This window comes from Epinephelus lanceolatus, chromosome 13 (genome assembly GCF_041903045.1).
Source record: "Epinephelus lanceolatus isolate andai-2023 chromosome 13, ASM4190304v1, whole genome shotgun sequence".
NCBI classification, from domain to species: domain Eukaryota; kingdom Metazoa; phylum Chordata; class Actinopteri; order Perciformes; family Serranidae; genus Epinephelus; species Epinephelus lanceolatus.
Window position 1 is genome coordinate 7,059,806 of NC_135746.1, and position 16,000 is coordinate 7,075,805.

The 16,000-nt window shown below is 39.7% G+C and overlaps 1 protein-coding gene and 1 non-coding gene across 2 annotated transcripts in view; one reads left to right on the plus strand and one right to left on the minus strand.

Annotated features, from left to right (window-relative positions):
• Positions 1–2,754: 2,754 nt before the first annotated feature.
• LOC117270909 (cholesterol 24-hydroxylase-like) overlaps positions 2,755–16,000 on the minus strand; it is a 172,247-nt gene continuing 159,001 nt past the window's right edge. The window contains exons 2-16 of the mRNA XM_033648909.2: positions 14,559–14,730; positions 14,304–14,381; positions 11,474–11,555; positions 11,184–11,254; positions 10,874–10,960; positions 10,530–10,668; positions 10,294–10,404; positions 10,046–10,208; positions 7,671–7,736; positions 7,365–7,437; positions 7,194–7,278; positions 3,805–3,915; positions 3,573–3,661; positions 3,390–3,456; positions 2,755–3,299 (exon numbers count right to left, since the gene is read on the minus strand). Of these exons, the coding sequence (XP_033504800.2) occupies positions 3,150–3,299; positions 3,390–3,456; positions 3,573–3,661; positions 3,805–3,915; positions 7,194–7,278; positions 7,365–7,437; positions 7,671–7,736; positions 10,046–10,208; positions 10,294–10,404; positions 10,530–10,668; positions 10,874–10,960; positions 11,184–11,254; positions 11,474–11,555; positions 14,304–14,381; positions 14,559–14,698 (1,512 nt within the window). The 5' untranslated portion in view covers positions 14,699–14,730 and the 3' untranslated portion in view covers positions 2,755–3,149. The remainder of the gene's footprint in view (positions 3,300–3,389; positions 3,457–3,572; positions 3,662–3,804; positions 3,916–7,193; positions 7,279–7,364; positions 7,438–7,670; positions 7,737–10,045; positions 10,209–10,293; positions 10,405–10,529; positions 10,669–10,873; positions 10,961–11,183; positions 11,255–11,473; positions 11,556–14,303; positions 14,382–14,558; positions 14,731–16,000) is intronic.
• Positions 14,841–14,913, plus strand: trnat-ugu (transfer RNA threonine (anticodon UGU)). Its single transcript has one exon. It is a non-coding gene; the product is annotated as a tRNA-Thr (tRNA).

Here is a 16,000-nt window from a genome sequence, read left to right on the forward strand (position 1 = left end):
ATTGTCTTCACTCTCCTGTTAGCATAGCCTACCTAGTTAGCAAGCTAACTTGCTAATACTCTTGTCTATGGGCAAGTTTACTCATTAGCATAGCCAACCTAGTTAGCAAGCTAACTTGTTAATACTCTTGTCTATTGGCAAGTTTACTCATTAGCATAGCCAACCTAGTCAGCAAGCTAACTTGTGAACCCTGCAGCAGGTTATAAGGTTTTTGCTAAGTGAGGATTTTGTTTAATTGTACTGACTTCAATTTGTAAAACTATCTTACTTTTCAAGAAGCACAAAGGGTGCCCCAAAAGAAAAATCCAAATGCCACAATGGTCCAGCGGATGCTTAAAGAGCTGGGGATGATTGACGTTTGGAGAGAGCTTCATCCACTGGACAAACAATTTACTTATTATTCTTCACGTCATTCTTTGTACTCAAGAATTGACTATTTACTTATGAACAAATCAGACATACATAGAATTAAGGAATGTAGGGATTAGGGTTGTATCCAACCATTCAGGAATATACCTAGCTTTACATTTAGCTAGCCAGCAGAAAAATACACTTTGGCGACTTAACACTGGTATTTTAAATGACAAAGCAGTACAGAAAGAGATACAGAAAGAATCTGAAACGTTTCTCCAAGATAATGATAATGAAGACTTGTCCCCAAATACCCTATGGGATGCAGCAAAGGCTGTGATCCGAGGCAGAATAATTGCTCTCACAGCCTCCAGGAAAAAAGAAAAACTGAAAAGATTATCTGTTTTACAAGAGGAAATGAAGACTTTGGAGATTAGACATGTTGACCAACAAGACCCACAAATTAAAACTAGATTAAATAAGGTTAAACAAGACATAAATGGGTTATATGATGAAATAGAAATAGAAAAAAAACAACAAAGGTATTATGAGACATGAGGTTAAGCAATGAAACTTCTAACCTGGAGAATAAGAAAACAACAGGAGAAGCATACAATTTATAAAATCAGGCATCCTATAACACAAAATATCTGCACAAAATTGGAAGACATTCAACAAGCCTTTGAACTATACTAGAAAGATTCATACACCCAACTGGCTAGTGCCGATACTTTAACAAAGGAGACATTTCTAAGTTCTTTGGACTTGCCATCCATAGGAGAACAACAGAATGTAGAATTATTGGCAGAGATAACAGCAGAGGAACTAGACAGAGCTCAGGGCTTGAAATTAACTTTTTTACATGGTAGCACTGGTGCTCCTAACTTCAAAAAGTTAGGAGCACAAGCAAAATTTTTGGAGCACTCACTGTAATGTAAGAAGCACCAACAGTGTAATTGATTTTTTTTTTTTTATTGCAACAAAAAGTCGACATTATACTGTATACATTACATTGTATGTGTATAGTACACTTATTGACAACTTTTTCAGTTAGAAAAAACACCACTGTGAATGAAAGAGAAACCTTACAAAGGCAGGCACATCATCAGAATCGGAGGGACAAGGAGCGGAGTGAATACATTTCGTAAACAACCAACATGGCTACTGATTTCGAAAATACTATGGTAAATGTGTTGAACGAACTGGAATGTACATTTTCTTTAAAAGCAGAACAAACGGCTGCACTGAAAGCTTTTATTGAAATAAAGGATGTGTTTGCCGTCCTTCCTACAGGGTTTGGTAAGAGTTTAATTTACCAACTGGCTCTGTTGATCGGGAAAAAGATGGGACTCAGTGAAAACCCAGTGGCTATTGTTGTTTCTCCGCTAGTTGCTCTCATGGAGGAGCAGGTCAGAGAAGTGACCAAGCTGGGAATCACAGCCATGCAACTCAGAGTCCACAGTGAGGAGGAAATCTGCAAAGACGGCAACACTCTTTCCCAGACATCATCACAGCTCTTCTCTGCTGCACACTGCACTTGCTTGCTGGTCTGTTTACAGTGGCGTTGTGCTAACCTACGTCACACGTTTTGTTTACTCTGATTGGTTTTCCGTCTTTCCAATCGCCTGTAGGGGCACTTTGAGTGACAGCCGTTGATACCGCCCCTTGGGAATAGAAGAAATGTACACTCCATGTCCAGACCCATACGCGTTTTGCGAATTGGGTCTGGCAATGCCAGGCTAGTTTAGTGGTGGTTCAGTGGTGTTTTTTCTAAAAAAGTCTTTCAGTGTTTTCTTCATTGTCTCTTCTCTCCGGCATGAATTAGCTTCGGCTTCTAGTTCAGAGTGACAGAAGTGCCGTGGTTGCGGAGTGATTTGAGGCTAATAACCACTCTAAAATCAGCATTAAAGGTCAAGCTCACGTTTGATTGGTCACTGTCAGCTCACAAGGTAGAGAGAAGCCTGGGAACTTTATCAGTGTAGCCTACTAACCTGAGGGGGGGTGAATGAGACGTTCGAGTTGGGGGAAAAATAGTCACACCAAGAGAATTATTTACACTCGCACCAGTGCTCCCAATATTTTGAGGTTGCACAGATGAAATTTTGGTCGCAAAAGTTATTGGCCCTATTACTTATTATTTCAAAATTAAATCTTGATTTTTTAAAAATTCAATTAAGTCTTTAATCGCAACTATATTGACATCCACCTCTGACTACAGTGTGATTCACGGCTTAATAACCTTATAGTTCATGCAAAAAAATTTAGTAATATAGGTCGGGTGATTGTAGTTAAAAAGATACTTTTCAAAGTTTTCTGCAAAGTCAAAGCACCCCGTGTACATTGTCAGTACCAAAAACAAAATCACTGCACAGCAAAGTGACCGAAAAATAAAATCAGACTGTCTCATATTAAAATAACCATCAGTTTATTAAAGTGCAAAAGTTACACAGATAAAACAGGTTATTTCCAGCAAGTTAAAGTGGTAATGATACTGTAATCTACTCAAAAGTGTGTTTTACCATACCCTTACTGTTAGGTAACAAAAATCATCATTATAACTGCATGTGAATATACAGTCTATGTCTTCAAAACAAACACAGCTGATGCTATTTTCTTTACAAAGAGAACAAAAATGACAGTAAAGGTTATAAAACAACTCCTGTAGAGTTGTTAGGGTTTTGGCTGAGGCAGAAGAGCAAAGCTGCAGGCAGTTAGATATTTTAAGCGACCCAACAACCCAATTTCACCACATTGACTTTTATGGTTTCTTCTTATGTTTTATGATCCTGTACGATCATTTATTTCTTGTGATTCCTGTGTCTGACGGTGCACACCACCCCGCTCTTCGGCCTGAGCGTGCCAGTGTCCTCGATGTCAAAGGTCTGTCCCGGCACCAGACTGAAGTCAAACCTCTGGAGCAGCTTGGCCATCACCACTTTCGCCTCCATCTGTGATCACCCACCACCCACCACCCACTGAGTTAATTCCACGTGTTATGTTTGTGTGTTTGTTTACTGTTTGTGACTGTCACCACCCACCTGAGCAAAGTTCTGTCCCAGGCATGAGCGTGGGCCGAGGGCGAAGGGGTAGTAGCAGAAATAAGGCCTTGAAAAAGAGATTAGAGGACATTTTCCTTTTTTATCTGGGACAATGATTTGTGTTTTAACATGTTAATACGAAAAATAAAACATGTCACGATGTGAAAACTGGATGCTTCTTACTTGGGAGCATCTGGGTGAAATCTGTCTGGATCAAATGTCAGCGGGTCCTTGAAGAATTTATCCATCCTCCCAGTCACGTAGCTGTTAAACTGAATTTCAGAAAAAAATATTGAACATTTAGACAGCAGATAATTTTTCATGCTTCATCAGTATCACATATTTATATAGATCAGTAACAAACTATAAAACCTGTTAGGGTTCTGACACCAGTTGTTGCTTTAGAGGTACTCACAAAACACGTGACTCCGACGGGTATGTGGATACCGTCAATGACAATGTCTTTGAATAGATCACGAGTTGTGCCTGGAGCTGTCGGGTAGATCCTCAGAGTCTCTTTCAGCACCTGTGGGGAGGTCACAGTGTGATGTGCACATCTTGAGTCAACTGACCTTTCGCTAAGCCCCGCCCCTTTGTGATGGTCTCACAAGCTGTCAGAGTAAGCATGGAGCCCACAGTGTAACTAACTGCACTCCCTGAAGAAATATTATCATATTTTTGGAGAAATGAAAGAGTGATTCCAGAAAGAAGCAGACAGAGGGGTCTACAGTTTGTGTTTGAAGGATATATCCAGGATGTCAAACTGACTCAGCAGCAACAACAGGTTAAAAAGACAAAGATAGTTAGAAGCTAAAGCCGAACTATAGGCTACAGATCACAGTGTAAAAGAGAACCACCACATCACTGCTGATCGCCACACAAGACAATGAATATAAAGGGAAACTTTGCTGATATTGAACCAGCTGTGTGGCATCACAGTGTGTGCAGATGAATAGTGTTTGGCTTCGCCCCCGTGCCGTCGCCAGCACCTGGACCTCCGTCACCGGACGGGCAGGGATCTCCAGTCAAACTACGTTAATCTGCACACATTGCGATGACACACAGCTGGTTCAATATCAGCAAAGTTTCCCTGCTTCTCTTATGCAGCAGTTACAGGCCAATTTCGCTTTTGAATGTCAACTTCAAAATCCTTTCCAAAGTTCTCGCCTTACGGCTTCAGACTGTTCTGTCACCTTTCATAGGGCTAGACCAGACTGGTTTTATGCCAGGCCGACAATCCTTTCACAACACTAGGCGCCTGTTTAACATTATAGCGTCACCCTGTTCTTTATCTCCTGAGGTTGTGGTCTCCCTCGACGTGGAGAAGGCCTTTGACAGGGTTGAGTGGAGTTTTCTGTATGAAGTGTTGGCCAGATTTGGGCTGGGTGGGGCCTTTGTTGAGTGGGTTAAGCTTCTTTACCCCTATCGTTTGTGGGACGGATAAGTCTGATTAAGATGGTTATCCTCCCCAAGTTTTTATACTTTTTTCAGCACCTCCCTGTTTTGCTGACTAAATCTTTCTTCGACAACTTGGATAAGAGAATTTCAACATTCTTATGGAATGGCAAACCGGTAAGAATCTGCAAATCAATTCTGCAGTCCCCTAAAGACAGAGGTGGTTTCACCCTCCCTGTCTTTAGATATTATTATTGGGCGGCCAATGTGCAAAAGCTTCTTTTCTGGATGTGTGAAGATCAAGAATCCTTGCCTGTGTGGGTACATTTAGAAAACAAAGTCTTTCCTTTTTTATTGCGTTCAGTTTTGTGTGCACAACTTCCTCTACCTGTGTCAAGTATGGCCAGCTGTCCTATTGTGGCTGTCTCTTTAAAGATCTGGTGTCAGTTTAGAAAGGCTTTTGGCCTTCTGGGTCCATTCACTCTGACCTCCATATACAGAAATTGTGCCTTCGAGCCATCAAGGACCGATTCAGCATTCCGGGTCTGGCATAACAATGGTATAAAGTCAGTTAACGATTTGTACACAGACAAGACATTTTCCTCTTTTACACAACTTCTAACGGAGTATAACCTCCCTCAACATCATCTTTTTCGCTTCTTTCAGGTCCGTGACTATGTTAAAAAACTATTTCCCCACTTTCCAAATCGCCCTCCAGAAACCTTAGTTGATACTCTTTTAAACACAGATCCGATTGCCAAGGGATGCATTTCTTTTTTGTATAGGTCTATTTGGGCTGCATCTTCAACTTCCCTTACTGCTGCTCAAAACGCATGGGAGGAGAGTCTTAATATTAAATTAACTGAGCAACAATGGCAATCTGCACTTTCTCTTGTTAACTTGTCATCAATCTGTGCTAGGCACAGGCTGATCCAATGTAAATTTCTTTTTAGAACTCACTATACAAACGCAAGACTTACGAAAATAGACCCTTCTGTTAGCGATTCCTGTGGCAGATGTAAATCGTCTCCTGCGAATCATGTACATAATGTTCTGGTCTTGTGCTAAACTGGGGTCGTTTTGGTCATATATTTTTGATACATTAACTAGGGCATACGGTTATGCTATTGCTCCAAACTGTCTATCTGCGATTTTTGGCACTGTTCCTTTTACAGGCGTTCCTAAAAATTTGAAACAGGCCTTGGCATTCACTACCCTGTCGGCCCGTCGGCTGATTCTCCTCAATTGGAAACTCCCCAGTCCCCCCTTGCATTCTCATTGGGTCCGTGAGGTGCTTTATAATTTGAAGCTCGAAAGACTCAGGTTTACACTAAAAGGCTCAGTGAAATCATTTCATGTTACTTGGGATCCTTTTCTGAATCACATACATTCTCTAGACTTTTCCTTTGCGTTGGAGGATTGATATGTATAATTGTTTATTTACTTTTTGTTTATTTTTATTCAATATCATTTAACCTTTTTTTATTATTATTTTTCAATTCCTTTTGTATTTATTTATTATTATTTTTTTAATTATTTATTTATTTATTTAGTTACTTTTTTCATTTCCATTTTTGAACTGCTCTTTTCATCTATTTCTTTCTCTCTTATTTGGGTTTTGAGTGTTTGGCCTGGCAGTGGGTTGTGGGCGGTGGGTGGGAAGGGAGTTGACATTCAGATGTGACAATCAAGGTTTTGTCTGTTTTTTCTTTACCTGATGCTGTATATCACACTGTCTTGTCTAAAATGTTTAAAGTGTTCTATAAATAAAGTTGAAAAGTTTCCCTGCTTCCCTTCACTGGTTCCTGTACAGCAGGGTCGGTCTTTGTTTCACTGTTATAATCATTAAAAAGCAAAAGCAGCATGTGTATACATTCAGTAGGCTATATCTTCAGTAGCTAGCTAGCTAACCCTACACTTTTCAGAGTTTGGTTTTGGAACAGGGAAGAAAACGTACATTTTTTTCCAACCTCTCCAAGTAACAAGTATCATTAATACACGACGTGCCCCAGGCACAATATTTAGCTCCAAATCCACAAAACCAGCCTGAAGATAAAGGAAATCTGAAACGACTGCATTAGAGTCAATGGAGCACAGCTGTGTTGTTGTCAGACCCTGGTCTGAGCCGGCCCAATGCTACATTATGATTGGACAGTCTGCGTCGGGGGCAGGACTCAGCGAAGGGTCAGTTGCTTAAAAAAATATTTAAGCACGTTTAAGCAGAATTACAGAAGAGGCAAATCCTGGTTTAGCGTGCTATCTGCATATGAAGCTATTCCTCATATATAAAAAAGGAAAAGAGTAACTGTATGTAGGCTAACTACAGAGTAAGTGTATGAATAAATGACAATGTAATCTGGAGATGGACACACAGCATGCTTCCTCCTAAAGAGCTGAATCATCATGTACCTGTGAGAGGTAGACCAGTTTCCCCAGATCGTCATAACTGATGTCCTGTTTCATTCCAATGACATCATCCACCTCGTTCTTCACTCTTTACAAATAAAAACACAACTGAAGAAGCCATCTTTTAAAAAGCTATATTATGAAACTCCTTTGCACTGAATTATTGGTTCTTACTTCTCCAGTATATCAGGATGTCTTGTAAGTTCCATGATGCAAAAGGCCAGTTGGTTAGCTGTTGTTTCTTGACCTAAAATATTAGAACAATAGACCCTTAAACTGTTAGTAAACAGTGTGAGGTTTTTTGGTGGGTGGGGCTTAGCTGGAGGCAAAACAATTCTCCACAGACATTAGCCAGCGCTAGCTAGCAAGTTCTGTTGGCTTGTTTCCGACAATGAAGTGTCCCATTAACATTGTTAGCCTGATTTTGTGCTACAAAGGACAAACATTTCAAACATCAGAACAGAAACAACACAGCCTCACCTGCAATGAAAAATGTCACAAAATTGTCCAGCATCAACTCTTCATCTTCTTCAGTCATGTTTTCCTCTGTAATAACAAGAAAATAGAATTGAACAAGTAAACCAATATTCCAGTCATCATATAGTTTGGGAAAAAATGAACAAAATTAATATATGTTGTCCCCATACTGGGCGAGGTACTCAAGGCCTCCCGTTAGAACCCAGAACATGATATAGGGATTACATATCTCGTCTGGTCTGGGAGAGGGACGTTTGGAATGCCTTGCCTAGCCTAATGTCCCCCTGACCTAGTCTGGATAAACTACCAACTGTTCACAATCAGATACAGTACATAGAGTATGGAAGTAAATACCTTTCAAATAACTTTCAGTCCAACATATATTCCATCTATCAATTTTCATCTGCTTATCCAGAACTGGGTCGCAAGGGCAGCAGGCCAAGCAAAGCACTCTAGACATCCTTCTTCAGCCTGTCCTGGGGATCCTAAGGTGTTCCCAGGCGAGATGAGACACACTATAATCCCTTCAGCATATTCTGGGTTGACCATGGGGCCTCCCACCAGTTGGACACACCAGGAGTCATCCTGATCAGATGCGTGAACCATCGCAACTGGCCCCTTTCGACAAAGAGGTAGCAGTTGCTTTACTCTGACCTCCCTCTGGACGTCTGAGCTCCTCACCCTATCTCTAAGGCTGAACCCAGCCTCAGAGACAAGTCATTTTGGCCACTTGGATCCACAATCTCATTTTTCAGTCACCTAACAAAGCTCATGACCATTGGTGAAGGTCACAACGCAGATTGACTGGTGATTTGAAAGCTTTGCCTTCTGGCACAGCTCCTTCTTCACCAAAACCACCGCAATCTGCCTGTCTATCTTGTTCTCAGGAATGAGATGACCTTGACCTTTGACCACCAAAATCTATTCAGGTCAGTGTTGAGTCCAAGTGGACGTTTGTGCCAAAGTTTAGGAAATTCCTTTGAGGTCTTCTTCAGAAATCATATTCACAAGAATGAGATGGACACAAGGTCACAGTGACCTTGACCTATGACCACTAAAATGTCATCAGTTCATCATTGAGTCCTGTGGCCTTTTTGCCAATTTAAAAGGAATTCCCTTAAGGTGTTTTTAAGATATTGTGTTCACAAGAATGAATTGGACCAGGTCACAGTGGCCTTGACCTTTGAACACCAAAATCTAATCAGTTCATCTTTGAGTCCAGGGGACTTTTGTGCCAAATTCAAAGGAATTCCCTTTAGGGTTTCTTGAGATATCTTGTTCACATGAATGAGATGGACCAGGTAACAGTGACCTTGACCTTTGACCACCAAAAACTTACCAGTTCAGTGTTGAGTCCAAGTGGACGTTTGTGCCAAAGTGTAGGAAATTCCCTTGAGGTCTTCTTTAGATATCACATTCACAAGAATGAGATGGACACAAGGTCACAGTGACCTTGACCTCTGACCACCAAAATGTCTTCAGTTCATCCTTTGCCATTATGTCATCATTCGTCCTGTGCCAAATATGAAGGAATTCCCTCAAAGTGTTCTTAGGTATCATGTTCACAAGAATGACATGGACCAGGTCACAGTGACCTTGACCTTTGACCCCCAGAATCTAAGTTTATGACCAAAATCTAATCAGACTTTAAGGTGCTGACCCTTCATGGTCGGCTGCAAACCGCCCCAATGCATGCTGGGGGTCACAGTCTGAAGAAGCCATCAGAACGACACCATCTACAAGAAGCAAAGATTCAATTCTGGGGTCCCTAAACCGCACACTCTCCTCCCCCCAGCTGTGCCTTTACATCCTGTCAATGAATATCACAAACAGAATCTGTAACAAGGGACAATCCTCGCAGAGGCCAACATCCACTGATAACGTGTTCTGACTTTGTGCTGAGTATACGGACACAGCTCTCACACCGACTGACTCATAGCAACGGCCCCAGTACCCCACAGGCACCGTCCTAAGCCCTCTCCAAGTACACAAAGCATATGTAGACTGAATGGGAAAACATTCATGACCCCTCTAGCAGCCAGCGCACGGGTGAAGGCCTATGGGTCAATGTGGCATGTAGTGTTAAAGCACTTTGAGTGACTTGAAAGTCACTATGTAGGTGCAGGTCTATCCATTTATAATTGCACCTCAATTGGCCTCATTTCGAGTACCCTGAAATAAACAAAACTAAATGAATCTAATAATATGAATTGTTAATGTCGTGCATGTTGAGATAATGATACTTGTACTGTGTACTTACTTATCTAGACCCTAAGAACTATTGTTTTTTTTCCACTTCTATGGACCTATTACAACACAGGGATATTCAAAGGTCTTTTTATCTAATCAAACTGAATCTGAACTTTAGGAACCATCACCTTTTCCAGCTGTTTTGATGATCTGTGTGAGGATGTCCTTGGGGACGTCTTCGCCGTTTTGCATGGCAGTCTTTCTGTTTTGAATCCACTGAGCTCCAGTTGTGCGCAGCAGGCAACAAGCGTCCCTCACTTCCTTTATGAACGGTCGGTTCTTTGGGTTGTACTGGAAATGCAAGGTTTGAGGATCTCACACAGTTTATAATACTGTCACAAAACAAACTCCGTAAAAACCTGCAGTGAAAATATACCTCAAAAAAGTGGTCTCTGGCCATGTACACCATCCCTTTCAAACACATTTCAATGGCTTTCGGGAAAACTGAACTATCCTTCAGCTGGTCCAAATCCACACCAAAAGCAACCTGAGAGTTAGAAAGAAACAAGTTAGCTACAACTTGATTAGATGAACTTTTGTGACGTACACAAAAAACATTTTTGGATGAGGGCTACTGCAGTGGAAGCTGTAAAACAGACGATGGCACAATACCTTAGCAATAACATCAAGGGTAACAAAGTTGACCAGACGCAGCATGTGGGCCTCTGTTTTGCTATCAGCGATATCTGTAAGTTTAGTCATCAGTTTCTCTGCCCTCTCATTGAAGGTGCCCATTAGACCTCTCAAATACCTGGAAATAATGGGTTTGAGTTTTAGACAGTGGACGAGCACAGCCAGGACATACCTGCACAGCTCCACAAACATTATGCAATTAGACAATGTTGTCAAGAAGAAACCCACAAACTGAACAGAACCTACGATTACAAACACCGGATATAAACGAATGGTTGAGCAGAGACTCTGCTGTGTCTCTTTGTGGTTATTAAATCACTCACAGGCTGCTGAATGCAGGGTCCATGATCCGACGCTGTTTATGCCACTGCTCATGGTCCTGAGCTGTTACCAGGCCGTTACCTAGGAACCTTAAAAAAGATAAAATGAAACACAATGCTTTCAAACCAGCTAAATAAAATTGTAGGGTTGCCTAGAACTTAAAAGTTGACTGACAGTACTCATGTATCTAAAATGCCAGTAGTTGTTGTCAGGTAAAAAAACAAACACTGATATCGTTCTTGGGACAAATAACGTAGTACAGTATCTGTATCACATAGACAGTGTTGTTAATCTGAAAGTCTGATGAAGAACCTTTGACCAAACATGCTGAAGACTTTCTTGTAGAAACTATCTTTGGGACACTTTGGGGACATCAGGACCTCCTGAAACAGACCCATCAAAAGAGGGAACATTAAAACACAAGGTGTTGTCAATGTAAATATGATCAGAGAATATGCATGTACATTTTCAGCAAAAAGTACAAGAGCTGACATTGTGGGGACATTTTTTTAAGGATTTCTAGGGTGTCCTCCTGTGCAGTTTATTGTGCCATGTCTGCAACTGACAGTTACACAGATACTTTCTTAAGGTGCGGCTTTTACCTTGGTTGTCTCTGGGCAGGTCACAATGAGTACAACATAATGCATGAAATTCAGCCTGCAAACAGGTCCGTGATTCTCCGCCCTGCAAATGACATCATAATTGTGGGTTTGAATAGCAAATAATGCAAATATTTACACCCAAAGTGAGGGTGCACCATCACAGTAACTTCAGTCTCCCGACCACTCAAAGCGCTTTTACACTACGTCACATTCACCCCTTCACACACTGGTGGCCAAGGCTACCATACAAGGTACCACCTGTTACTTGGTAACCATTCACGCGCTCACACACACTGATGGTATAGCCATTGGAGGCAATTTGGGGTTCAGTGTCTTGCTCAAAGATACTTCGACATTCAACTTGAGGATCCACGGATCGAACCGCAAATCTTCCGATTAGCCACAGCCACCCCACAGGGGGTTGCAAAAAGAGGGGGAGGCATGTCAAACTATTTTTCTAAGCACGGGGGAGGGACTTGTGCTTTTATTTTTATCTAAATGGTTGTATTTTGTATTTATTTTACTGCAGATTTTTAGAGAAAACATTTTTCATAGCCACAAACTGTGCAAACAGAAATTATCATTGGATTTTCAAATATCCGTCGGTCCTTGGACACATCATGTGGGACAAACACACCTGTCAGAAAAAGAACATAGCCAAATCTGGGGCATTTTAATTTCAAATGATATGCACCATATTGCTACGGTTTCCATGTACATTTCCCTTTAAAACTGATTCACCCAAAGTGTGTGAAGGAACGCTATTGCAGGCCCTTCCTGCCTGCTGCTGTCAGGCTACATAACCAGCACTGCTCACAGTAGACTGCACCATGGACACTTTATTGACACTATGGACACGTTATGGACACCACAGCTGTCTGCTGTTTTGCACATACAATCACTTGCACTAGATGTGCTCCCTTTATCCACTGCTCATTTCTTGCTCATTTTCATTCACTGCTGCTCATTATTATCCACTTCCTATTATTTTCATTATTATTATTAGCAGTAGTATTTTTGTACTTATTTGCATGCCTAGTTATTTAAGTTTTTTAAGTTTAATTTTGAAATCTTTAATCTGACTCTTTCTCCTTGACTGCTGTAACACTGGAATTTCTCAATTATGGGATCAATAAAGGTGTATCTTATCTTATCTTATCTTATCTTATCTTGTCTTAAAACAGTGTGCACCAGGCTTTGAGGTCCGTTTTCTCTCATTTGGTAGGTGTGCCAGAGGTGTTACACAATCAGCAGTGACATGTACATGAATAAATGTCTCGTAGATTTGTAGTATCTGTTTATAATTGACATTTGTAATGTATGTAAATGTCTGTTTTCCCATGCTGCCAATAAAGCTTCTTTAAGGTAGTGCACCTACTTAACACAACAGTGGACAGTGATAATTAATCAAAATCATTTTATACTATGTATCTCACTTAAAATTTGGAAAAAGAGAGAGGCATGTCAAAGTTTTTAAGCATCAGAGAAGGACTTATGTTTTTTTCTTTTGGCTTAGGGAAGGAGCATACAACAGTAAATGGCTGAATTTTGTATTTATTTTACTGCTGATTTTTAAAGAAAGCATGCCAAGGTCAAAGTCCAACATATATTACAAAATTACATTTTCACATTTCCAACGGTCCTTGAACACATCATCAGGAAAAATCAACCAAATCTGTTTTGTCATCAAAATCACTTTATTCTAAATGTCTCATTTAGAATTTGGCCAAAAATAAACCATGTACACAAACTAACAAGCATGCACGACAAGAGTTAAAAACTTTTTTCAAACCCATTTTAGTTCACAGTACCAGAGTTCTTATTATTATTGGCAATTTAACAGAGGTAGGTTATAGTGCAAAAAGTAACACAAGGACATCATTTCGAAGAAAACACCATATTCCCTGCATTTTATTAGTGATGAAAATATAACTGTTAACATCGGCGTCAATCGGCCAACTTTTGGCTGATTGCTGATTATTCTCTAATGGCTATAATCAGCCGATTAAATCAGCCGGCCAATAAATCGGTCGGGCCCTACTAAAAGTCACAACAAATTTTGCCTCTTTTTTTTTAGTGTAAAGGAAATGATTCTGAAAACATTCATCCATTTACAAAACATATGAACAGCCCGTGATATCCTAAGAAAAATAATATGCAAATTCACCAGTATGGCTCAGTTTTTCCACATTCAGTCAGTCTGCTAATCACTTTCATTACATGTAAATGTTTTTCATAATTTAGTTTTGTCAGTGCCTCAGCAGCAGGGTTCCACCCATATTGTTTACAGATAGGAGTCTGCTACAGATTTAAATTGCTCCTGAAACCTCTCAGCTGTCACAAGTGCACCAACTTTAGGTGTGCAAAGTCATCTAGAGGGCCAGACTGGACCCGTTTGACACCTCTGTTTTAAACTTTCAACTTTGAAACATTACAGCTTAAGTTAATAAATTCTAATAACTGAATTATGGTGGAGAGAGGCTCAAAGAAAAATATTTGTAGCTTAAGGAAGGGTCAAAAATGACGTTACACCCCAGCCACCCTGCTCCTCAGATAAGAACAGTCCCTAAGTAGTTATGAAATTAAGGAACAACAGGAACAGGTCACACCCAATGAAATTATGCTGACCTCTGACCTACTATGCAGCCCACGGGGGAGGGGTACCACAGACATATATACGTCATATATATGTATATATGTCTATGAGGAGTAGAGTAATGACGCAGTGGCGGTACCTGTGACCTCACCGGACAGTTCGGTTCAGGTGTTAAAACATTTACATACATTCTCCCTTCACATTTTCATAAAACATCACCTGTCCTGTCCTTACCACTCCAGGAACTTGTCGTGAACAACTCCGCCATTTTTCATTATTCTCATAACTGTTTGTGAGTGTCCGAGCAGGAAACTGTGAGGAGACAAACACAAAGCGTCAACACCAGACTTTTAGCTAATGAAGCTAATGAAGCTTATGTTAGCTAATGTTAGCTTATGTTAGCTAATGTTAGCTAATGTTCGCTAATGTTCGCTAGTGCCGAAGCTAAGAAACGTTCGAGCCAACTTCACAACCACCTGCCTCACTCACTTGTCTCTCGGCGGCCCAGGTATGTGGTCATACTTCATATGAAGGTGTTTCAGGTACAGGCAGTAACCGAGGAACGATATGAAAACCAGAGAGAGGAGGAACACAACGGTCCAGCTCAAGGCTGTGAAGAAAACTGCCATTTTGGTGAAGTGAAGTCTCAGAGACGAGACGCGAGACCAAAGTCGACTGTCCCCTAATGAGACCAATATTTCCGCGTCATCGGTCCTACAGACCACACACACGTATTTAAAAATATACTGTACTGTGCTGTAATATAGTACGGGCTCCATAGCTCAGTGGTTAGAGCACTGGTCTTGTAAACCAGGGGTCGCGAGTTCGATCCTCGCTGGGGCCTGCCGGGTTCATGCTTTTCATTTTCCGAGGCGAGTTCGAGCCCTGCTTGAACTTGACTGGTTTCTTAATTTCGCAGTAAATATTAACTGTGTCCTCTGACCTCTCTGCAACAGTCAAATAATGCTGTTGAAACAACTGATAGTCAGGGAAATGATGAATAGCCTTTTTTGTGATCAAATTTTTATTGAGTTTCAAGATATGCAAAGAAAATGAAGGCAAGGACACGTGTTGATACACAGCACTATAGCAAAAAACTGTACCGCCCCACCTTTACCCCACCCCCAGTTAGATCTCTATATAATTCAACAACAGAATGTGTCTAGAAAAAAATAAATGTTTTTTACCTTTTCATTCTAATTCTTTATTTTTCATTTTTAATTATTATTTTTTTAATTCATTAATTACTTTATTATTCTAATTGTTTTTTGTTCATTTTTCTATTTATTGTTATTAATAATATTTATAAATAATATAATTATTATTTTAAAATAAATTATTGTTTTACTTTTTAATTTTTATTTGTATTTTTTTAATTTATTAATTAATTTTCTTATTTATTTTTTGTCTATTTGTTAGCATTATTATTTTCCTTTTTCCTTTAAATTTTTTTTTATTAATTATTTTTTAATTTATCAATTTATTTTTTTTTACTTTTTACATGTTAATTTTAAATAATAATAATAATAATGATAATGTATTTTTTTTTACTTTTTAATTTTAATTAAATTTTTTTTTTTACTTCATTATTTATTTTTTGTTCATTTGTCTATCATTATTTTACTTTTTCAGTTTTATTTTTTTTAATGTTATTCTTTAATTTAGTTTTTATTATTATCATTGTTTTTTCCTGTGTACAGTGGTGTTTTTTGTACATGTGTACAAACACATTTGTTTCAGGATGTTGTGATTTGTACAATACTTTACATTGAACAGCATCAACATAAATATTACCCAGCAGTCATCTTTGTATCACCTGTATATGACAAAAATACCATAGATAGATAAATAGATCGTTTATTGTCATTGTATGTTCTACAACCAGACTTTGTTTGAGCAGTCCAGTTAGCAGCATATAAATGTTTACACAT